At 49.7% G+C, this 24,800-nt stretch overlaps 2 protein-coding genes and 1 pseudogene across 3 annotated transcripts in view; 2 read left to right on the top strand and 1 right to left on the bottom strand.

The window, feature by feature from the left end:
• LOC311216502 (olfactory receptor 14A16-like) overlaps positions 1 to 24,800 on the top strand; it is a gene marked incomplete at both ends in the record, with an annotated part of 307,014 nt that overhangs the window by 61,002 nt on the left and 221,212 nt on the right. The gene's annotated exons all lie outside the window — the stretch shown is intronic.
• On the top strand, positions 7,205 to 8,188 carry LOC311216658 (olfactory receptor 14C36-like; the record flags this gene model as incomplete). Its single annotated transcript, XM_084298186.1, has 1 exon — positions 7,205 to 8,188. The coding sequence occupies one exon, from the start codon at positions 7,205 to 7,207 to the stop codon at positions 8,186 to 8,188; it is 984 nt and encodes a 327-aa protein (XP_084154312.1).
• On the bottom strand, positions 21,738 to 22,696 carry LOC311216656 (olfactory receptor 14C36-like; annotated as a pseudogene). Its single transcript has one exon. The product of its transcript is annotated as an olfactory receptor 14C36-like (transcript).

The following is a 24,800-nucleotide window of genomic DNA, read 5'->3' as shown; positions in this document are numbered from 1 at the left end:
TCCCTCAGGGGTCGGTCTTGGAGCTGGTGCTCTTCAACATCTTTATCAATGACATAGGTTTTGGAATCCAGTGAATCCTCTGCAAGTTTGCAGATGACACCAAGCTTAGTGGTGCAGTCGATACAATAGAGGGAAGGGATTCCATCCAGGGGGACCTGGACAGACTGGAGTACTATGCCCATAAGAACCTAATGAGGTTCAACAAGGCCAAGTGCAAGGTGTTACACTTGGGCTGGGGCAATCCCAGGTATTTATATAGACTGGGCAAAGAAGAACTTGAGAACGACTTGTGGGTCCTGCTGGATGAGAAGCTGCACATGATCCAGCAGTGTGCGCTTGCAGCCTGGAAGGCCAACTGTGTCCTGGGCTGCATTAAAAAGGAGTGGCCAGGAGGGAGAGGGAGGTGATTGTCGCCCTCTGCTCTGTCCTTGTGAGACCCCACCTGGAATGCTGCATACAAGCCATAGGCCCCCAGCACAAGAAGGATGTGGAGCTCTTGGAACGGATCCAGAGGAGGGCCATGCAGATGATCAGAGGGCTGGAGCACCTCTCCTATGCAGAAAGGTTGATGGAACTGGGCTTGTTTAGCTTGGAGAAAAGAAGGCTTCACTGAGACCTCATTGTGGCCTTCCAGTACGTGAAAGGAGCATGTAAACAGGAGTGGGAAGGCCTGTTCACATGTGTTGGTAGTGATAGGACAAGGGGGAATGGTTTTAAAGTAAGACAGGGGAGGTTTAGACTAGAAATTAGGAGACCTTTTTTCACTCAGAGGATGGTGAGGCACTGGAACATGTTGTCCAGAGTGGTTGTGGATGCCCCATCCCTGAAGGCATTCAAGGCCACCTGGATGCAGCTCTGGGCATCCTGCTCTAGTGGTTGGCCACCCTGCCCAGAGCAGGGTGGTTGAAAGTAGATGATCTTTAAGGTCCTTTTCAACCCAGGCCATTCCATGATTTTATGATTCTATGATTCTATGAATCACCCACATAGATTCCATAGAATCTATGAGGCACCAGCTTCCAGGGAAACCTGGCCCTGGATTGTTCCCCATAGCAAGCAGACATGCCCAGAGATGCCCTAGGGATAAGGGCATCCATAGCATCAGGACCCAGGAGTCCTGGCTGCCACATTGTCCCCTGAGCTCAGAGGGACACTCAGGCAGGGCTCTCACAGCAGCCAACAGCCTTCTCCAGCCTCCCTCCAAAGCCCAGGAATTGCAGCTTTGGACAGCTGAGAGCTCTTGAGACACATCTTGGAAAGGGTCTCCTGACACCCTTACCTTTGGGGGAGAGGTGCAGGAGCACTGGGAACAGGGAAGTTAGGATGGAGTTGATGGCCACACTTCTGCAGCCCTCCATCTCGCTTGCTGCTGGCCCTCAGCTCAGGACAAGGGATGCCCACCCTGGCTCCTCAACCACAGCTCCTCTGCAATGTTCCCCTGCTCCTCCGCCCATCAGCGAGGGTCGCCCAGTGCAAGCTTGCTGCCTGCTGACCCCACTCCTGGCCACACAAGGACAGCGCTGGGGAGCACCCAAGCAGTGCCCAGCAGGGACCAGGCCTTGCAGGGAAGTGCCAGCTCTGCTGCTGCTCCAGTGACGATATCCTGGTGATGCAGTGCCCCCTCTGTGACATCAGCCCGTGTCATTTGAAGGCCTGTGAGGTCAGCAGCAAGGACAGCTCAGGAGAGAGACGAGATATTTCCCTTCTTGTCCAGAGAAACAGTCACCTCAGTCTTCCCAGTTCTTTTCCACAGGATCCTGACAAATTTACCAGAAACATCTCCAAATGGTGACAAAGGCCATGGAATATAGGAAATGGAGCAATGGAGAAGTCACCACTGTCCTCCTGCCCCTACATGCTTCTGCTGTTGCAAGGCCTTCCAGGAGGGTTGGTTTTGAGGCTTGTCCTGGGGCTGGGCTTTTTTCAAAAAATGGGAGCGAAGTCACCTGGGATGCAGCAGCCCCTCACGGTGCCTGAACTCCTCTTCTGCACCAGTCTGGTGTCTGAACTCCTCTTCTGCACCAGTCTGGGCACTCTCTTGTAGCTTGACCAAGTCTCATTTCTGGAGGACTGTCGTATGCTGAAGGCCGGACTACCACCCCTGACTGTGCTGCACAGAGATACACGTAGTCCTGTGTCTATGCTGCCAGTGCACACTGCTGGGTCATGTCAACCTGGTCATGGTGTCCAGGGCATGAGCTGCCATGTCTGCAACCAAAGCCCCAGAAGAGGAGAGGTGCATCTCTGTGGGCATGCTCCCCTTGCCTCTTGCATGACAGAGTGGTTTCCAGTGATTGCACATCTGTGCCCATCCCTGGGGGCTGTGCACAGCTGGGTGAGGCTCCCTGGGGTGTTTCTCTATCTCTTTGTCTTCCTCAGAATGAGCACTGTGGTATTTCCCCACATTTCTCCACCTGTTCGTGCTGCTTCTGCTATAGTGTGCAGGCTCCCTAGGGATGGGGGTTTCAGGTACTCTTCCAGAAATGACCCTGAACATCTTGCCATAGATTGAGAGAGCGAATTAGGAGAATCTTATCAACAATAGATAGAGTGCTGACAGCATTAAACTAGTGGTTGCTACTTAGTGTCTTTGCTAACTATTATGCATTGTGCAAATTAACTAAAGCAAGAAGCCTTGGGCCCCTTACCAAGGTTAGTCTCTTGATAAAAGTGTGAGCCTACCCTAAGAAACTGGCAGAATCTGGTCCTGCGGTTGGACAAGAGCCAAGGAGCAACTGAGTCTGTGCAAAGACAAGAGGTCAAGTAGCGCTGATGAGGAAGAGTCACCAACCTTCATCCCCACAACCCCTGGCGACCACCACCAGGAGACACTGCACAAGTGCAGATGGGAGGAGCTTGTGGAAATGACTTCTTGAACTAATTTTAATATGATGTGGGGACAGGTTATGCGTATGTATAGGCGCATTGTGAAACTTCATGTGTATGTAACTCTTTGCTGCATATAACCATGTGTCATGGTTTAACCCAGCCGGCAGCTAAACACCACACAGCCGTTCGCTCACCCTCCCCCCTCCCTCTCCGGGACGAGGGAGAGAAATGGAAAGAGAAGCCCGTGAGTTGAGATAAAGACAGTTTAATAAGACAGAAAAATAATAATAACAATAATAATGATAATCATAATATTAATAATAATGCAATGATGATAATAGTACTACTACCAATAATGTGTACAAACAAGTGATGCGCAATGCAATTGCTCACCACCCGCTGACCGATGCCCAGCCTAACCCCGAGCAGTCCAGCCCACCTCCCCCGGCTAGCCACCCCTATATATTGTTTATCATGACGTCAGATGGTATGGAATACCCCTTTGGCTAGGGGTATCCACCTGTCCTGGATCTGTCCCCTCCCAGCTCTTACTGCACCCACAGCCTGCCCGTTGTCAGGACAGAGCAAGAAGCTGAGATGTCCTTGGCTTACTATAGGCACTGCTCTGCAACAATTAAAACATAGGGGTGTTATCAGCACTCTTCTCATCCTAAGCCAAAACATAGCATTCTACCAGCTACTAGGAAGAAAATTAACTCTGTTCTAACTGAAACCAGGACACCATGGCAAGTTGCCGCGTTGCACGCACACGACTTTGGTGGGACTACCCCCTGTGCTGCCCAGTGCTGAATAAACATACCTATTTTACAGTCTTACTGATCATGGAGTCTGTTTCCTGCAAGTCAAACTATGTCAGCATATTAATGAGGTGTTCCATCACCCATCTGACTTGTGGGAACACAGGTAATGCAGTGCAAGGGGCTGGGTAATATGCCAACTGTCCTTGCACAAGACCTAGAGTGCCTTTCTCCTGGGATCATAAGTGTAATACACAATAAATGTTTGTTCATTGTCTTTTGTATTATAAAACAAGGAGTTCCGTTTGAGGAGCAGGAGTTGCAAAAGCTTTCTGCTGAAGTAAGATGTATAATACTTGGCTAGACACTATGAAAATTCTTTTGCTTAATGTAACAAAAAAGAGAACCTCCTCCCCTTCTCTCCTTCTGCATCTCAGTTGCCTCTTTTGTTCAAAGACACTGCTGCAAAGTTCATGTAACCATCTCCTGATAAGTTGCTAAACTAGTGTATCAACATCCTGCCTTCCTGTCTCACGCTGGGCCAACATGACCAAATAAAAAAAGAAGTTGAACCACAATGCTGAGGAAGACTACGGCCTTCATCTTCACGACCACCAGAGGGACAGAGACGACCCCCTAGCAACAGTGCACGCAGTCGCAGAATATACCAGGATGTGCTGCGTAATCCCGGAATTACCAAAATATAAAAAGGGACCCTGGCGGGGGTGAGGTGCGCACCGTTGGCGGAGCCGAGACTCACCGGCCGCCCAGCACTGTTTTGCTTGCTGTTGCTTACTCAATAAATTCCTTTCTATTATTAATGCAATGCTCTCTGAAAATTAATTAAGGGGGCTACTTATAACAATAAGGAACCAGCACCTCTTGATCATCACCAAGATTTCAATGCAGGCCTTACTGTCCCATGGACTACAGGGATGTAGTTTGCAAAGTACCACTGACTTTATCCCCACCCAGCACGTTTTGCACTCAGGCAGAGTCCTGTCTCAGGGCACAAAAAGCAAGCAGAACTCACTGGTGTTGGATGAGACCATGTGGATATGTCCTTCTCACAAGAGCCTAATTCATGGAGTTGTGATTGTTCTATAAAAATCTTTTTCTGTTAGGAGAAATGAGCATGGTGTGAAGAAGTGTGTGTGCCCAGGGGAGGGAGGGAAGCCCAGGGATTCCTTCAGGCTGCTTCCCAGAAGGTTCCCCTGCAGTCCCAGGGCCATGTGCAGGGAGACTGGTGGGGGGCAGAGCAAGGGAGGCCTTGGGCTGGGCCTCTGCTACTGAGCTGGGCCGGGCTCCTGGGCCCAAGGGGAGCTCGTGGCAAGCAGGCAGCGCTGCAGAGAGACAGCTCTGCCCAGGAGCAGCTCCTGTGCACAGCGCAGCAGGGCTGGGGGCACTGCCTGCACCTGGCACTGGGAGGACAAAGAAGGGAGAGTTGTTAAAGGCTGTATGGAGTGTTAGAAATCTGAGAGTATACTGGAAAAGCAATGCTTGCAGCCCTTAACACGGTAAGTCTGAGTGCATTGCAATGCACTGGGGTACCCTGCACGTGTCCTAGACCTCGACTGTCCCAGAGCAGAAAAGGCTGGGGACACTGCATGTTTCCTTAATACAGAGAAGGACATGCTCCAAAGCACGGGTTCCCTCCTGCAGGGTCAGCATGGAGGTCCTTAGACCTCCTTTGTCACAGGCTGGCTGCAGGCTGTGAAGCTGGGGGTGCAGGCAGGGATGTCCAGGGCTGTGGTGCAGAGCAGGGTCCGTGCTGTGCCCCAGGGGCTATGTGCCGGGCCAGGGCCTCTGCCGCCTGCCAGGCTCAGCGCTCAGCCTGCCCGGGGAGCTGCCCAGGGCGCTGCAGGGAGAAGCTGAGGGTGGAAGGAGCCCCCGCAGCAGGGCAGTGTCCTGCTGCTGGGGCAGCCTGCTCACGGATCCACAGCACACCCACAGGGTATTTCCCCTTTTGTTTTTATTTTTATTTTTATTTTTATTTTTATTTTTATTTTTATTTTTATTTTTATTTATTTTTTCATGGGGATGGTCAAGTCAGGAATTTTCTGCTTCCTTTTCTCTTTCCAGCACTTGCAGGATTGGGTGAGGTTGCAGAAAGAAATGGAAAAGGAACTGTGAAGTTTCAACACACCTCTAAGATTCCTGAACTGTTCCTTTGGTGATCAGTGGGTTTGTAAGAAGGCTTATAAATTGCCTATAGCCTCTCCTTTGTTTATGACCAGCTTCCGGGTCAACTTTGCTGTACCTGTCAGGGCTTTCTGACAGGCTGTTTTCTATCTGCAAAGATGGATATGCACCTAGGCAGTGCTCTGGGAACTGCTGGTTTCTGAAGGGCAAAGAGGTTGGCATGAGGGCTCTGAACACAGAAGGGAAAAGACAATGGGATATGGAAACATCCCCCAGTTATAAAATCTTCAGGCAGAAGAAATATGATCAGGGAATGAGAAGAAAAAAAAAGCGGATATGTTCTCAGAGGGAGAACTTATCAGAAAAGTCTGTATTATTCCCTACAATGCAGCCCCCTTCCTCTGAGCAAGCCCTCTTGCCTCCTCTCCTACACAGGAAAGCCCCTGCAGTCACTGCTGTGGGTCCAGGGCATGAAGCACGTCCTCTGCAGCCACAGTTCCAGCAGAGCAGAGGTGCATCTCTCCAGCCACGTGCCCAATTCCCTCTGTGGTGCAGGCAATGCATTCTGTGAGCCTGGGGAATGAGCTGACTTTCCCTACATGAGACATCATCATTAGGACTCTCTTCTGTCTCCCTGGGATATCCTTCCAAGTTGTGCGCTGCCCTGCAGGATAGAAATCTTTTCTGTAGTATCTCTCTGTTATGTGAATGCACCAGGAAGAAGCAAAGATATACTCCATGCAGGAACGTGCTGCTGGACTGGTGAAATGAGTGATAGGTGTCCTTGGCAAGAGGTGTGGTGCTGAGACCTTGCTTAGGTACCTTAAGAAAGGCTGCGCATTGAGGGATTGGCAGTGAGCGCCTCTGTTCTCAGCAGTGTCTGCCCTCTTTTCAGGGTACCATAAATGTGATTGTCCTCCATTAACAAAAGCTGGAAGATCAGGGCCGTTGGGCACAAGCCCAACCATCTCCCCTCACCCTGCTTTCAACCAGAGTGAATCCCTTTGGCTCTCAGCTCTCGTAGCCATTCACTGTGAGTGCAGCAGAAATCCTCAGGACTTCTGACTTCAGAGGACTTTCCTTGGGCATGATGAGGTTGTGTAGGAAAAAACAAAAAATCCTACAATTCCTTTCATCCCTCCACATTCTTTAGGCCTGTTAGGACATCAGCCCATATGCCCTTCTGCATTGATTTAATCTGAAAAAATCTAAAAATATAACTTGGAGCCCCTGCCAGGTTCTGATGTACCCACTGCAGAAGGACAAGACTGCTTCCTCCTGAGCCAGTAGGCGGAGGTCCCTGATCCTTAAGTATCATATTTAACCTCATAAAATATTATGAGCTGAAGAAAAAGTGAGGGAGTGTGGTAGGGAGAGGGTCAAGGAGAAATGAAGTAGATTTCAGACTGGGGAGCCAATATTAACTTGTCATTGTTTTTTCCATCTTGAAAGCTCTCCAGGCTCAGAGGCATCAGATGTCCAACAGCAGCTCCATCACCGAGTTCCTCCTCCTGCCATTCGCAGACACACGGGAGCTGCAGCTCCTGCACTTCACGCTCTTCCTGGGCATCTACCTGGCTGCCCTCCTGGGCAACGGCCTCATCCTCACTGCCGTAGCCTGTGACCACCACCTCCACACGCCCATGTACTTCTTCCTCCTCAACCTCGCCCTCCTTGACCTGGGCTGCATCTCCACCACTGTCCCCAAAGCAATGGCAAATGCCCTTCATGATACCAGGGCAATTTCCTATGCAGGATGTGCTGCCCAAGTCTTCCTTTTCCCCTTTCTGATGTCAGCAGAGTATTTTCTTCTCACTGTCATGGCCTATGACCGCTACATTGCCATCTGCAAGCCCCTGCACTACGGAAGCCTCCTGGGCAGCAGAGCTTGTGCTCAGATGGCAGCAGCTGCCTGGGGCAGTGGCTTTCTCAATGCTGTCTTGCAAACTTCCAATACATTTTCATTGCCACTCTGCCAAGGCAATGCTGTGGACCAGTTCTTCTGTGAAATCCCCTCGATTCTCAAGCTCTCCTGCACAGAATCCTACCTTAGAGAAATTGTGCTTGTCATTGTTAGTGCCTTTTTTGGGTTTGGTTGTTTTGTTTTTATTGTACTGTCCTATGTGCAGATCTTCAGGGTCGTGCTGAGGATCCCCTCTGTGCAGGGACGGCACAAATCCTTTTCCACGTGCCTCCCTCACTTGGCCGTGGTCTCTCTTTTTCTCAGCACAGCCATGTTTGCCTATCTGAAGCCCCCCTCCATCTCCTCGCCATCCTTGAATATGGTAGTGGCAGTTCTGTACTCAGTGATGCCCCCTGCACTAAACCCCCTCATCTACAGCTTGAGGAACAAGGAGCTCAAGGGAGCTGTTATAAAAGTGATTTCATATATTGTTCATATCTGTACATGTTCCCAATTATGCTATCAGGAAAGTGTTATTCTGGATTGTTTTCAATAGTCGTAAAGTTCCTCCTTCTCTCCCCAGTATTTGCCATTTGGTCCTTGAGTTGTTTTTTTTTTTTTGTTTTTTTTTTTTTCCCTCATTATTAATATATTTCTATTAATTAATAGATTATTAATTATTAATTATCAATTATTAGTAGTATTATTTTTCTTTATGCTTCTTCTGCTCCTACACCAGTATCTGTATTCCTTCCACTGCCACCAAGGAATGAACCTGTATTTTCTCACTTGAAGCCTATCAGTGTGTACTCTCCCATTGCATTTCTGTAAAAAACTTGATTTCCCCTGTTCACTGCCTGAAGGGTTGCCTCTTAATCGAAAGTGAGAGCAAGGAATTGCTCCCCAGAAGGGACTGTTTCTCTTTGCATTCATAAGCAAATAGTTCATGGTCATGTTTAATGGTCACAGTATTACATACTGAGGACTGTCATACATATGACATGCAGATGAGGAGAAGAACCTGTATCTGCCAGGAGAGCCCAGGAAAACCTCCATGGACAGTGTGAGCCTGTGGTGACCAGATTCCAGCAAAGTGAGAGATCAGACAAGGTGGTGGCAAAAAAGAAAGCACTGAATCCATGCATCTGTGTGGATAAAGTGAGTTCTAACCTGAAGTATTCCCAGGTAAACAAGGACTATGCAGCCCTAGAGGAGAGGGTGGGAGCACAGCAGGCACAGGGAAAGAAAACTGGCAGTGACTCATGTCATTGTTAGTGAAGTACCACCAGCGGTCACATCTAGAGTCACTGGCAATGCACCATCATCTCTTCAGTCTCCTGCCATATCCATAGGCCTTGGGGAGAGGGATTAACAGGTGGGACCCCCACCTGGCTCGCTTTGCTTCCCACCCAGACCAGCACTGCCATGCGGGATCACCCCATGGGCACCACAGCCCACTTTCAGGCTTTCCCGTTCAGGTGGAATTACCGATGTTTCATTTGGTACCCATTGCCTCATGTCCTGTCACTGAGCACCACAAAAAAGACTTGGGCTGCCTTATCTGATATCCTTTCATCAGGTCTTCACATAACATGGACAAGAACCCCCCAGACATTCTCCAGGCTGAACACTCCCAGCTCTCCCAGCCTCTCCTCATCTGACGATGCTTCAGTCCCTCAAGCATCTTTTTGGCATTTACTGGAAACATTGCACTACATCCAGGTCTTTCTTGCACAGGGCAGACCAGATCTGCACACTGCACCCTGGGTGTGGCCTCAGCAGGGCTGAGTAGAGAGGTAGGACCGATTCCCTCAATGTGCTACCAAGGCTCATAATAATGAAGTCCAGGGTGCTGGAGGCCTTCTTTGATGTAATGACACATGGCTGGCTCCTGTTTATGTTGTTGACCACCAGAAAACCCAGGTCCTTCACTACCAAGCTGATTTCTAGCTGGTTGGCCCCAAGCAATGTCTTGGTGCTGGGTATCCCTCCTGCTGGAACATTTCACTTCCTGCTGGAACATTTCACTGAATTTCACGTGGTTCCTCTCTGCCAGGTTCTCCAGCCTGCCATGGTTCCTCTAAAGAACAGCACAACCATCTTGTGTGTCAGCTGCTGCTCTCAGATCCATATCATTTGCAAATTTCCTGAGGGTGCACACTGTCCCATTGTACAGATGGTTAATGAAGGCACTAAACAGAGTTGGCCAAGTATTGCATCCTTGTAGGCTGCAGTCATGAGTGACCTCCAGCTGAATTGTTTCTATCCGGTCACAACCCTCTGAAACCAGACATTGAGCAAAGGTCCAGTCCGCCTCATTTTCCATTTGTCTAGTCCATACCTCATCATCTTCTCTAGGAGGGTGTTAGGGGAGAGTGTCAGAAGCCTTACACAAGTTTAGACAACTTCTACTGCTTCTACTGCTTCCACAATTTCTACTGTGCCCTTAAACCACAAAATTCCATGATCTGAGGACATCTTTTAGTGGAAGTCTGCAGGTGGGTTAAACATGGTTTCCACTTCATAAATTCTCACTGACTCCACCCAGTCACATTCTTTGGAATCCAATTTGCCCAAGGGTTCCCTAACAAGGTCCTCCACAACTCAAAGTCAGGCTTCCTTGCTGCAGTCTTTTTTTTGTTCTGATCTCAAGGACTTGACATTCTAGAAGGAAGGGTTGGAAAAAGTGCGGCAAAGGGGGTACTGTGTGCCTCATCCGTCTCGACGTCCTCTGCTTCCCGCGCCCTACCTTCATTTAGCAGTGTGCCTGCATTTTCTCCAGCCTTCCTTTCACTGCTGATCTCCTTGTAGATGTCTTTCTTGTTGTTTTTCATGTCCTTAGCCAGATTCAATTCTTGGAGGGCTTTGGCTGTCCTAACATTATCTCTACATGCTCATAAATTCAGCATTGATGCCCTCCAGAAACACATTTGTTGTGGTTTAACCTGACCAGCAGCTAAACACCACACAGCCGTTCGCTCACCCTCCCCCTTACCACTCTGGGATGGGAGAGAGAAACGGGAAAGTGAAGCCTGTGAGTTGAGATAAAGACAGTTTATTAAGACAGGAAAATAATAATTACAATAGTAATAATAACAATAATAATAATAACAATAATGATGATTATACTACTAATAATAATAATGTGTACCAAACAAGTGATGCACAATGCAATTGCTCACCACCCGCTGACCAATGTCCAGCCTAACCCCGAGCAGTCCTGGCCTCCCCACCCCGGCTAGACACGGGGAGGGGAGGGAAGGGAGGGTTGTTAAAGGCTGTATGAAGTTTTAGAAATCTGAGAGTATACTGGAAAAGCAATGCTTGCAACCCTTAACACGGTAAGTCTGAGTGCATTGCAATGCACCGGGGTACCCTGCATGTGTCCTAGACCTCGACTGTCCCAGAGCAGAAAAGGCTGGGGACACTGCATGTTTCCTTAATACAGAGAAGGACATGCTCCAAAGCACGGGTTCCCTCCTGCAGGGTCAGCATGGAGGTCCTTAGACCTCCTTTGTCACAGGCCGGCTGCAGGCTGTGAAGCTGGGGATGCTGGCAGGGGTGTCCAGGGCTGTGGTGCAGAGCAGGGTCTCTGCTGTGCCCCAGGGGCTATGTGCCGGGCCAGGGGCCTCTGCCGCCTGCCAGGCTCAGCACTCAGCCTGCCCAGGGAGCTACCCAGGGCACTGCAGGGAGAAGCTGAGGGTGGAAGGAGCCCCCCCAGCAGGGCAGTGTCCTGCTGCTGGGGCAGCCTGCTCACGGATCCACAGCACAATGCAATTGCTCACCACCCACTGACCAATGTCCAGCCTAACCCCGAGCAGTCCTGGCCTCCCCACCCCGGCTAGACACCCCTACATATTGTTTAGCATGACGTCAGATGGTATGGAATACCCCTTTGGTCAGTTTGGGTCAGCTGCTCTGGGTCTGTCCCCTCCCAGCTCTTGCTGCACCCACAGCCTGCCCGCTGGCAGGACAGAGTGAGAAGCTGAAAAGTCCTTGGCTTGGTGTAAGCACTGCTCTGCAACAATTAAAACATCGTGTTATCAGCACTCTTCTCATCCTAAGCCAAAACATAGCACCCTACCAGCTACTAGGAGGAAAATTAACTCTTTCCTAACTGAAACCAGGACACCATTAAATGGCTTGTGCTCTGTTGTACTGGTATTCTAGCAGAATTGGTGTCTTTCAGTTTCCCTCGTGAGGACCTTTGCCTGTAAGCATGAGGCATTTTCCAATTGTCTGAGGAAGGTCATGCCTTCTGCTGCTTTTTTTTATTAGAGGACATCTCTAGATGACACCAACTACAAGGTCACGTGTATTGGTCTGCCTGCTAAATCCACACCCCTGAGCTCTCATCACCAACACCAGGGCAGAGCTCCTTGCATTGCTGCTGCTCTCACACAGTAATGTCTGCTCCCCCTCCGTGCCTTACAAGCTTGTCCAACCCTGGCTGCACTCCTGTTGCTGGCTGCCACACCATCTCTGCTATCCAAAATGAGATCTCTGTAACCACACACAGACCTCTGGTTCCTTCTTCTCTTCTACATCCTGTACACATCAGTGCACTGGCACTTCAGGGAGATGCCCAGGAATTCTGATTTCCCAAAAAGGATTATAGAATAGAATATATTGAGGTCTGAAAGGACAGGTTTGGAGACAGTATTGATCCATACAGTGACAGACCTCCAAATAGACTGTGAACCACAAGGCTGTGAGCCCAGCTGTCTGGACATGTTCCATTCCACCTCACTGGCTCCTCATTCTGACCAGGCTTCATCAGCATCTCTGTCAGAATCTTATGGGAGACAAGTGGAAAGCCTTTCTGAAGACAAAACAGAAAATATTGCCTGCTCTCCCCTCATTTACCAATACGGTCTTTTCATTGGAGAAGGCTATCAAGTTGTTAAGTCACTACAAAGCCTTGGTGAATCCATGCTGACTCCTGATCTTCCATGTACTTGGAAATGTTTTCCAGGATTAGCTGCTCCATCAGCTTCCCAGGATCCAAGGAAAGGTTGTCTAGCCTCTATTTTCCTGGGTCTTCTTTGAAGGCAGGGGTCACATTTGCCTTCCTCAGCTCTGCTCTGGTCCTCGGAAAGGAGGTTCAGGGGAGACCTTACCACACTCTGCAATCACTGTAAAGGGGCTATAGTGAAGTGGGGATCCGTCTCTTCTCCAAGCACCAAGTTATAAGAAGAAATGTCTTTAAGTTGTGTCAGAGGAGGTTTAGGTTGGATATTAGGAACAATTTCTTCTCTGAAAGAGTTGTGAAGTATTGGAACAGGCTGCCAAAGGAAATAGTTGACTCATCATCCTTGGAGGCCTATAAAAAAACATGAAGATGTAGGGCTTCATGACATGTTTTAATGGTGGACTGGGCAGTACTAGGTTAAAGGTTAGACTGGATAATCTTAGAGGTCATTTCCAGCCTAAATGACTCTATGATTCACTGATAAGTCTATTCTCTGGGCTTTTGGGTATTGTTTGGAGTCTGCCACTTGTGCCATAAAGATTTGGCTGGCTCATAAACAGGAAGGATGAGAGGGAAGTCCTAGCACAGGTGTGGCCATTGCTTGACAGCAAAGAGATAAAAGCAGGACGTATCCAACCTCTCTAACCTTCACTGCTCTCTGCTCTGCTTAGACCTGAGATGTGCAATGTGCCAACACGTGCATATCCTGGTAATATAATCTTCACAGAATCACAGAATTTCTAGGTTGGAAGAGACCTCAAGATCATCGAGTCCAACCTCTGACCTAACGCTAACAGTCCCCACTAAACCATATCCCTAAGCTCTACATCTAAATGTCTTTTAAAAACTTCAAGGGATGGTGACTCCACCACTTCCCTGGGCAGCCTGTTCCAGTGTCTAACAACCCTTTCGGTAAAGAAGTTCTTCCTAACATCTATCCTAAAACTCCCCTGGCGCAACTTAAGTCCATTTCCCCTCGTCCTGTAACCAGGCACGTGGGAGAATAGACCAACCCCCACCTCGCTACAGCCTCCTTTAAGGTATCTGTAAAGAGCAATAAGGTCACCCCTGAGCCTCCTCTTCTCCAGGCTGAACAAGCCCAGCTCCCTCAGCCTCTCCTCGTAGGACTTGTTCTCCAGGCCCCTCACCAGCTTCGTCGCCCTTCTCTGCACCCACTCAAGCACCTCGATGTCCTTCTTGTAGCAAGGGGCCCAAAACTGAACACAGTACTTGAGGTGCGGCCTCACCAGAGCCGAGTACAGGGGCATGATCACCTCCCTAGCCCTGCTGGTCACACTGTTCCTGATACAAGCCAGGATGCCGTTGGCCTTCTTGGCCACCTGAGCACACTGCTGGCTCCTATTCAGCCGACTATCAACCATCACTCCCAAGTCCTTCTCTGCCTGACAGCTTTCCAACCACTCCTCTCCCAGCCTGTAGCTCTGCTTGGGGTTATTGCACCCCAGGTGCAGGACCCGGCACTTGGCCTTGTTGAACTTCATGCAGTTGACCTCAGCCCATCGGTGCAGCCTATCCAGATCCTCCTGCAGAGCTTTCCTACCCTCGAGCAGATTGACACATGCACCTAGCTTGGTGTCGCCTGCAAACTTACTGAGGGTGCACTCAATGCCCTCGTCCAGATCATCGATGAAGATATTAAAGAGGACCGGCCCCAGCACCGAGCCCTGGGGAACGCCACTAGTGACTGGCCTCCAACTGGACTTGACTCCATTTACTATGACTCTTTGGGCCCAGCTATCCAGCCAGTTTCTAACCCAATGAAGCGTGCACCAGTCCAAGCCAAGAGCAGCCAGTTTCTTGAGGAGAATGCTGTGGGAGACGGTGTCAAAAGCCTTGCTGAAGTCAAGGTAGACCACATCCACAGCCTTTCTCTCATCCACCCAGCGCGTCACTTTGTCATAGAAGGAGATCAGGTTCGTCAAGCAGGACCTGCCTTTCATAAACCCATGCTGACTGGGCCTGATTTCCTGCTTGCCCTGCAAGTGCTGTGTGATGACTCTCAAGAGGATCTGCTCCATGAGCTTCCCTGGTACTGAGGTCAAACTGACAGGCCTGTAGTTTCCTGGGTCTGCCATCCGGCCCTTCTTGTAGATGGGCATCACGTTTGCTAGCCGACACTTCCTGTAAAGTGTTAGGAAGAAATATATTCCTGTAAAGTGTCGCAATTTTTTTTTCTTTACATAAAGGGGGGAGGGGAGGGGAAGTGTTATATCTCACTGCTCCATGTATATCACCTCTTAAAAAATGATAATAACTTGTAGATGAGTATTAAAAAAAAATCTGAAATTGAAGTCATCTTACAAATTTATTCCATTAAGGACTTTTCCACATACATTTCAATTTGGCCTAACCATGTCCTTCAGGGCTTGATTCAGCTGCCCACACAGATATTGCTGCTGCCTCAAGTATACCCTGGCATAGCTGGAACCCCTATTTGGGGCTAGGATATAACACAGGACCTTCTGTCTTCAAAACGCGTGTCTGGAGTCCCTTAGGAGATATTCAGGATCAATACCATTTCGACAGGATGAGGGGGAATGGGCTTAAGTTGTGCCAGGGGAGTTTTAGGTTGGATGTTAGGAAGAACTTCTTTACCGAAAGGGTTGTTAGACATTGGAATAGGCTGCCCAGGGAAGTGGTGGAGTCACCATCCCTGGAAGTCTTTAAAAGATGTTTAGATGTGGAGCTTAGGGATATGGTTTAGTGGGGACTGTTAGCGTTAGGTCAGAGGTTGGACTCAATGATCTTGAGGTCTTTTCCAACCTAGAAATTCTGTGATTCTGTGATTCAGTGACTTTTCTTTCAGAGAGCTCTCTCAAGACATAACAGGCAGAGGAAGAAGAAAAGAGAAAGAGGGAGAGGCAGAGATACATCTTGTGTTCCTATGACCACAGTAGATCCTGCAAAGAACGATTCTTTATTTGAAGCAGTGGTAGAAAATTCAATTCATAAACTAAGGGTAGGAACTTAACAACCAGTAGGAAGCCTCTGGTCAGCTCACTCTCTGGAGCACACAGGCCAGCAGCAGTAACATGGCTAGGGACAGGGCCTATGAGGTGACTGCTTCCTGAAGCAGCTGATGTGTCAGCCCTTGCCTCCTGGCTGACATCTGTGCTTTTCAGCTCACACCTGCCAGCATCCCTGATAAGGCAGCAGAAGGCACCTGCTTGGCACACTGGTTGTGAGATACCCTCTGTCTGAGAGCCTGATAGGCCCCATGCAGGAAGAGGCCTTGGGTGTGGGTTTTCACATCCCTTCTGCCTGAGCACATGGTGGGACAGCAATGGGCACACAACTTGGTTATGTCTACCTGAGAAGCTGGAAGGCCAGCAGCAGGGATGTGGCTTTGAAGATCCCGATGAGGATTCTCTGGTGGTGGGAAATAGCAGGAGAGAGCCAGAAGTGGGATAAAGTGCTGCTTGGAAGGTGAAGAGTGGGCATGGGGAGGAGGAAATGTCACTGAAAGGGTAGTGCTGTGCTGCCTGACATCACCCAGAAAGAGTCTGTGGTCAGCCCATGCCACTGTGTTTCAAAGGACAGCCAGGGAGGGTGGCCAGATATCAGTGAAAGTAAGAAAATGCCAGGGTGAGAGCAAGGGGGAGAAGTGAAGTGTGTGCCTAGAGTCTGCAGGGAGAATAGGGCAAGAATTGGACAGTGTAGGACAGCCTGTGGTGGAGAAGACTGACTGCACTGGCAAGGCTGCAAGGCCCCAGCACAACCAAGGGCTTTGTCCCCCTGGCTATGGCAGTTGTCTCTGCTACTGAGGCTCACGAGGACACATGCTGTGCTCATGACACTGGAGCCTTGTTGCCTCCTTACAACCCAGTGGGGAGGCCAGCAGGTGTCATAGCATTGTCCTTCACACAGCATCACACACCCCACATCCCACTGCCCCAGGAAGAGCCCTGAGCCATGGGTAAGGGACAGGACCTCCCTGCCCAGGGGCTGGGGGCCAGGGCTTGGCCTTTCTGCTTCACCAAACAAACCAAGGCCTTTACTCAGCATCAGAGTCTCCTGCCCGGTGCCTTTGCCTACCTGCAATCATGGCCTCCAATTGTGTGCTCTAACAAGTCCGTGGGGAGGCTTTGTCAGTAATGACCCTCACTGGGGCCCATTAATGCTCCTAGACACTACAAAGTCTCCTGACTTCTTCTGCAGTTACATCATTCTCCTCTCACTACCTGAGGTTCATGGACTCAGCACCAAGTGCACCATGGGGCTCATTACCATTCAGCCATTTTCATCTGGTCTTCCAGACTTATGCATTTAATTAGTGAGGTTTCAAGAATGCAGTTAAATAGGAAGTTTTCAATGACCACTTTACAGAAAGCATTTTCTTTATTTAAGATTAGTTTCCATTAGTTTTGAGTTTTGCAAGGAAGTGCTAGCATCATTCTCTAGTTGTCATGGATCCAATGTGTGTCCAAAGGAGGTCTATATAGGTGAAATATTTGTTTTCAATATTTATAAAATATATATGAAAAAGAAACAAACACCAACAAAATGAAAAGAAATAAACAGAAACCAGATCCCACAATGGTGAGCCAACTCCAAGTTGCCTCCAACGAGGTGCACCATCCACAAGGGATGACTGTACAAGAAATTTTTGACATAGAGAGATAGGAAATGGTAAAAAAGAAATACAGATTTGACTGCAGGGATGATGAGAGGGACTACTGAAATACAGGCAAGCTCAACCTCCCCAAAATCCCTAGGAGCAACTGGGTATATGAGAAGCATTTAAATGAGCAAAGAGCAAGAGCAAGTGGAGGGGAACTCCGCGGAAGAGTGGAAAATGCACATGTTCACACACTCTGCTGGAAAGGTGACTTCCAGCATGGTCTGTTTCATAAGACCAGGTAGAAATACTTCGAAGACTGAGGAGATGAAGTGCAGTGCATAAGAGAAATTCTGGCAATGCAAGTACAGGGGAAGATCAGTATTTTTCTCCTGCTGTAATACACATTCTGAAATATGATAATTTTGATGTCATGGGAAACCTTTCACATTGTATTAGATCTGTTCAGTTATTTCAGCTGACTGTAATGTGCTGGTAGTGGTGAAATATTTGAAATGTTTTAAAAACAAGTAGGTAGTACTCAGGCCTACAGCAAAAAAATGACAATTTTCTGTCCTACATGGAGCTGTGATGCCACAAAACCCTTCCTGCCCAGGACTGTTCATGCCACCCCTCACTCCTGGCACAGAGAAAATCTGTGGTTTGTTGACCTCTCCTGCCTGTTAGAGCAGAGAAAAACAGAGTTAAAAAGGTTCCCTGAAATGCTCCATCTTTGAATGGGTAAATTTGTGACAATCATACCTGTACTATCTGCCTTTCTTGGTGGGAATATTCACATTTTCTGTCTGTATAGTGATATATATATTTGTATAGCTACAGCTGTAACTACAGCTATATGTGCAAGTAAAGGTAAATGTATAGACAGAGTTACACGTGTACACATGGATAACTGGGAGAGAGGCAGGCAAGTGGCTGTGATTCTACAATTTTTCATCACCTGAATTATCAGGAAACCAACCCAGCAATGATGGGTTTGCTGGCTAAGTTCAGGTGGGGCTTGATGGATGAGGAGAGAAGGCTCTTGAGACAGCCAGGGTTGGAGCTGCCAAATGGGGAACAGCCTGGGCAGGGCATCAGGGTGTTTCCAAAGCCCAGGCCCACACCCAGGGGGCCGTGGGTGTGTCTGTGCCCATGGGTAAGTGCTGCAGGGGAAGCACAGAACACTGGTGACCTTCACAGCAGAACAGGCTGAGGTGGGAATGGGATGGGGCCAGGTGTGTTGCCCAAGGCTCTGTGTGTGCTGGTAGTGGTGTGGTGGCTGTGAAGGTGCTGTTCCCTGTTGGAGTTGGTTTGTACATGCTTGGCTGTGTCCGTGCCTTCTGTGCATCTGTGTATCTGTATGAGACTGTGTTTGTGTGTGCACATGTGTTGGGAATTTAAGGCCAATTTCTCCAGGTTGCTGATACATTAAGAATGTGGGCTGGAGCTTTGGACCATTCTTGAGAGCCCTATTGACAATAAGCTGGTGACCAGAGCATCAGGACATCCTCAGCATGCTTCTTTTTCCTGTGGGGCTTTTTCCACTGGTCTCAGCTTCCTTCCAATCTTCCAGATGGACCCAAGCTGAGGAACCTTGTGTGGGGTTGTGGTGGTTTTACCGTGCTGGGCAGCTAAACCCCACAAACGCTCTCTCACTCCCCCTCCTTTAGATGAGGAGGGGGAGAAGTAAAGCAAAGAACAACTCACGGGTTGAGATAAGGATAATTTATTTAAAGGGAAATAATTATAATAATTAAATAAAGACTACCATGAACTAAACAATTTAACTAAGGGGAAATAAAAAGGGGAAGGGGAAAAGGGAGGGGAAAAGGAAAAATAAAAAGAAGGGAGGAAAACAAACAAACAAAATAAATGAAGGCTATATGGAAGTGCAGAGGAAAGAAATTACTCTCTACTTCCCACAAATGAGCGATGATTGACCACGTCCTTGAAGCAAGGCCTCAACGCACGCAGCCGGTGTTCGAGAGAAGGCCCAACGTTTTCCCAACGAGAGCCCACCCCTCCCCTCTTCTTCCTGTTTCCACCTTTTATTGCTGAGTGTGACACCACATGGTATGGAATATCCCTTTGATTGGTTTAGGTCAGCTGCCCTAGTGATGTTTCTCTCCTCACTTTTTGCCCACCCCCTAGGAGGGTTAGAGAAAGGTCCAATGCTGTGCCACTGCTGCTCAGCAGTAGACACAACACTGGTGTGATAACACTGCTGTTCCAGCTACAAGTACAGAGTACGGCACTGTATGGGCTGCTGCCGGGAAAGTTAACATTCCAGCCAGACCCAGTACAGGGGTGACATTTGGGTAAGGGACAGCACGCAGGTTGGGGGAGACTGTCTCGAGGACATGTGCTGCACTCAATTACTGAAGGACAGCAGCAAGCTCTTATGGCTGCTGGGTCGTGCTTCCATCAATGCAAGATCTGACAGAGGGTTCAAGCCTCCCTTCAGGAGGCAATGGCATTAAGAGATGGGGAGTTTAGGGCACCAGTCCTTCTTCAGCTACTTCCCAGGCACAGTGGTGCATTGGGGAATGACCTTCTGGTTCTACATGATGAGCATGAGTTCGGGTACCCACAATCCAGACCTTGTCTTGCATTAGGTGAACACCAGTATTTGAGGCAACTTCCAGCCAAGGTCAGCTCCCATCTGATCTCTCCCCATCCCTCCTCTCACATCTCCAGCTCTTCCTGGCCACCTCCCCATGTTCCCCATAGGGCCTTGAGCTGGTGGTGGTATGAGTAGACCAAGCATGCTGTGGTACCCAAGAGGTGACTGCACACTGGCTGTGCTGCACAGGATAGACCCAGCTGGATCAGGATCACTGCTGTTAATGCCCCTCCCAGGGGTCAGTGGCTGTGGCAGGTGCTCAGAAAGGCTAGGGAACATTTCCAAGGACACTAGAGGTTTCCAGGTGTCTCCTTCTAGGTCCAGCTGGTGGTACTTTGCTGAGGGCCACAGGAATCCTTCTCCATCATCCCTTCCTTGAGCAGATTGGTCTCCCCCAGAATCCCACACTGTAGAGTACTTCGTTTGCTGTGGACATCTAAAGTTGGCAGTATCCCTGTGGAAGGTTCCACCTTGGGTGATCTCTCACTTTGTGGGGCTTCAGTCACTGCCCACCCTGGCACATGCTGCCCATGAAGAACCCATGGGCTCTGCAAACAGCTCAACATTTATGTCCTGGATGACATCTGTTCCCCGGCCCCAGGTGGTACAGTCATGGCTACCTACCTCAATGGCCATTCACCATCTCTGTAATCATTAGACACCACGAGGTTACTCCTAAATCCTATCCAGTATCTCTTACAGCTTGCAGAATGGCAATAATCACAGAATCACAGAATCACAGAATTTTCTAGGTTGGAAGAGACCTCAAGATCATCGAGTCCAACCTCTGACCTAACGCTAACAGTCCCCACTAAACCATATCCCTAAGCTCTACATCTAAACGTCTTTTGAAGACTTCCAGAGATGGTGACTCCACCACTTCCCTGGGCAGCCTGTAAGCTACTTGTCTTCAGTTCCAGCTGGCTGAAAAAGGAGCAGCCATTGGCCAAAGCTGAGCCAACGAGTAATGCTGGTTGTGTCTCTGTGACAGGTTATTAAAGAAAGGAGAAATTCTACTGCACAACAGCAGCTGGGAGAGAGGAGTGAGAACCTGTAAATAGGAACAGCCCTGCAGACACCAAGGTCAGTGCAGGACAGGAGGTGCTCCAGGTGCCGGAGCAGAATTTCCCATGCAGCCCATGAAGAGGCCCCTTGTGGAGCAGGCTGTGCCCCTGCAGCCCATGGGTCTCACAGCAAAGCAGATCTCCATGCTGGAGCCCGTGGAGCAGGTGGACATGGCCTGAAGGAGGCTGTGGACCATGGCGAGGCCCTGCAGGAGCAGGCCCGGGGCTGGAGCTGCAGCTTGTGGAGTGGAGCCCATGCAGGAGCAGGGGCACTGAGTGACTGTGAAGGAGCAGCAGATACAAAGCGTCATGGAGTGACCACAGGCCCCGTTCCCCTGCACTGCTCCAGGCAGGCAAGAAAGTACAAAAGGGTGGGGAGGAGGGAAGCTGTTTTTATTGTGTTTTTAGATCCTCACTGCTCCACTCTGTTAGTTAAAGCTCAATAAACTATCCTAATCTCCCTACACTGAGTCTGTTTTGCCCATGACTATAATTGGTAAGTGTTCTGCCTGTCCTTTAAAAAAAAAAAAACTGGAGCCCTTTTCCACTGTGTTTTCTCTGGCTGTTCCTTTGAGGAGGGGGTGAAAGCGCGGTGTGGTGGAGTTCAGCTGCCCATCAGTGTGAAACCGCCACACTCCTCAGCCATGTTATTGGCACCAGCTTTGAAAGAAGAAGCATGACTTCAGGCAGTCAGTTGGGGAGACCCTGTTTTATTAAGCAGATGCAAAGAGAGAGAACTGACAGAGCAGTTTCATTCCTCAGTGGACAGTAGATATATAAAAAAACATTTTCCTAAGAAACTAATGAATGGGAATGTCAATGAAGATAAAAGTAACACTAATGATCATGAAACAAATACCCAGGATGTCATTTGTGGAGAAAGAGGGGAAGTTTATCACTTTTCTGAAACATTCCTGAAATCATTTTCCTAATGGCACCCTTGAGCTCCTGGTTCCTCATGCTGTAGATGAGGGGGTTCAGTGCTGGAGGCATCACTGAGTACAGAAATGATACCATCAGGTCTCAGGCTGGGAAGGAGGCTGAGAAGGGCTTCATGTAGGAAAAAAGTCCAGTGATGACAAACAGGGAGACCACAAACAGGTGAGGGAGGCATGTGGAGAAGGCTTTGTGCCGGCCCTGCTCAGAGGGCATCCTCAGTATAGCCCTGAAGACCTGCACGTAGGAAAAAAAATGAAAAAAAAGCACATGGATGCTAAAGAAGCACCAATCATAAGTACCCAAACATTCCTGAGGTAGGAATTTGAGCAGGAGAGCTTGAGGATCTGGGGGATTTCACAGAAGAACTGGTCCACGGCATTGCTTCGGCCCAGTGGCAGTGAAAATGTATTGGCAGTGACCAGCAGAGCATAGAGAACCCCACTGACTCAGGCAGCTGCTGCCATCTGGGCACAAGCTCTGCTGCCCAGGAGGCTTCCGTAGTGCAGGGGCTTGCAGATGGCAACGTAGCGGTCATAGGCCATGATGGTGAGAAGGGAATAGTCTGCAGAGAGGAAGACTAGAAAGAGAAAGACCTGGGCAGCACACCCTGCATAGGAAATGGCCCTGGAGTCCCAGAGGGAATTGACCATGGCTTTGGGGACAGTGGTGGAGATGCAGCCCAGGTCAAGGAGGGCAAGGTTGAGGAGGAAGAAGTACATGGGGGTGTGGAGGTGGTGGTCGCAGGCTACGGCGGTGAGGATGAGGCCGTTGCCCAGGAGGGCAGCCAGGTAGATGCCCAGGAAGAGCGCGAAGTGCAGGATCTGCAGCTCCCGTGTGTCTGCAAATGGCAGGAGAAGGAATTCGGTGATGAAGCTGCTGTTGGACATTTGATGCATCTTGACCTTGAGGCTGGTCTAAAAGGAAGAAAAAACAACATTTGTGTAGACATTATATATAAAGGAACTTTTCATCATTGTTGCAGAAATTCACTCAACTGCAGAATAGCACTTGGTGTATTGTGTATGTTTTGTGTATTTTTTTGCACTTGTCCTACACACCTGAGAAGTCCTTTAAGGTAGAAATCCTTGGTGTACTGCCCACAAAGTAAAATCTTGGGGATCCTGCAAGGCAAAGGGACTGTCCCTCAGGGCAGTGTGCAGACAGAAGTTGTATCAATGAGTCCTGGTCTCAGCTGCCGAGTGCAGGCACCTTGGGAGGTTGGTCACACTTAGGTGTTCCTCTGAATAGACCCTTAATGCTACTGACAGCAGAGGAATCCAGGTTCAAAGTGCGCATCTCCAAACCCCTCACCCAACTCATCATATCTAAGGAGGTTCTCAGCACTCTGCTTTGCCCCAGGGGCACACAGGGATCACAGCAGCTGCCCATATACAACCATTCAGCAACATTTCTATGGCCTCAGGACTGATGTGTCTTCTCCATGGCGCTGCTAGATAACACAGATCTGCTAGGGCAGAGTTGTGCCCTTCTGCATGGCAGCCTGCAGCCCAGCAGAAGCCCCACGTAGAGTCAAAGGTCGTTAGATGTGATGTCGTGAACAGAGAGCCAGCTCATTCCCAGCCACACAAACACTTCCCAGAGGCCCAAAAGTTTGGAAGAAACATCGATGCTTTTTTCATGGACATACCTGAGCGACAGGAACATCATCAGTGTTTGAGCTGCACCTGAATTCTCATCCCCAAAACTGCAGTGAGTACAAAGCAGCTTATAAAATTTCAATGATATTACGGCTGGAGATCTGTGCTCGATGAGAAAGGAGACCAGGGGATTGCTAAGGGGAAGGTGTCTGCACTGCAGGGATGGCAGGGAAGTGCCCAAATCCCCCCTCCCATCTTGCTGCTGGGAGCAGCTCCCTCCCACCCTCTGACCATGGCTGTGCTGATTGCAGCTGTCCCTGCCTGCAGCTGGTTCCCTGTCCCCACGCCTCCTGCCTGCAGCTCACAGCCCCCATCCCACCACTGGGTGCTCAGCTCTGCCCTGCAGACACCTCCTGGCAGCAGGGCTCTGCCCAGAGGCAGCTCACTGGGGGCATGTCCTAGAGCCCAGCTCACACAGACCCTGCTGACATTGTAAGGGTGGTGGTGGTTACAAGGAAAGTGTCCTTGTAACCCTCACTCTGACAGATTGTGAGTCTCAGACTCTTCTTAGAAATAACAGCATCCATTTCTACACTCATTGAGCCAAAGCAGAGAAGACTGAAATCTCATGAAGCTCAGGAAAGAAAAGACTGAAGCCAAAATCCCCTTCCTTCTTCCAGTTCTTTTAAAGTCCCCTTGGATACACCCTGGTTGTGCCGTGGAGCTGTGAGCAGGCTGCCCCAGGCAGCAGCCTCCTGCCAGCAGCAGAACACTGCCCTGCCAGGGGGGCTCCTTCCACCCGCAGCTTCTCCCTGCAGCGCCTTGTTCAGCTCCCCGGGCAGGCTGAGTGCTGAGCCTGGCAGGCGGCAGAGGCCCTGCCCCAGCACACAGCCCCTGGGGCACAACAGGGACCCTGCTTTGCACCACAGCCCTGGGCACCCCTGCCTGCACCCCCGGCTTCTCCTGCCTCCAGGAACTGTGGCTGCATTGCCCTCCAGCCAGAGACTTACCAGGTGCAGGGCTGGGAAGTCTTCTGCAGCAGGCAGTTCTGGGCATGCTGCCACTTCTGCCTGCCTTTAAGCACTGTGTCTCTGCAGGCAGTGCCCCCAGCCCTGCTGCACTGTGCAGAGGAGCTGCTCCTGGGCAGAGCTGTCTCTCTGCAGCACTGCCCGCTTGCCACGAGCTCCCCTTGGGCCCAGGAGCCCAGCCCAGCTCAGCAGCAGAGGCCCAGCCCAAGGCCTCCCTTGCTCTGCCCCCCACCAGGCTCCCTGCACATGGCCCTGGGGCTCCCGGGGAACCTGCTGGCAAACAGCCTGAAGGAATCGCTGGGGCTCCAGCCCTCACCTGGCACACACACTTCATAGAATATATCATAGAATATCCTGAGTTGGAA

Source organism: Netta rufina (assembly GCF_964035555.1).
Source record: "Netta rufina genome assembly, chromosome: 18".
Classification (NCBI taxonomy): domain Eukaryota; kingdom Metazoa; phylum Chordata; class Aves; order Anseriformes; family Anatidae; genus Netta; species Netta rufina.
This window is presented reverse-complemented; position numbering and strand designations above follow the sequence as displayed.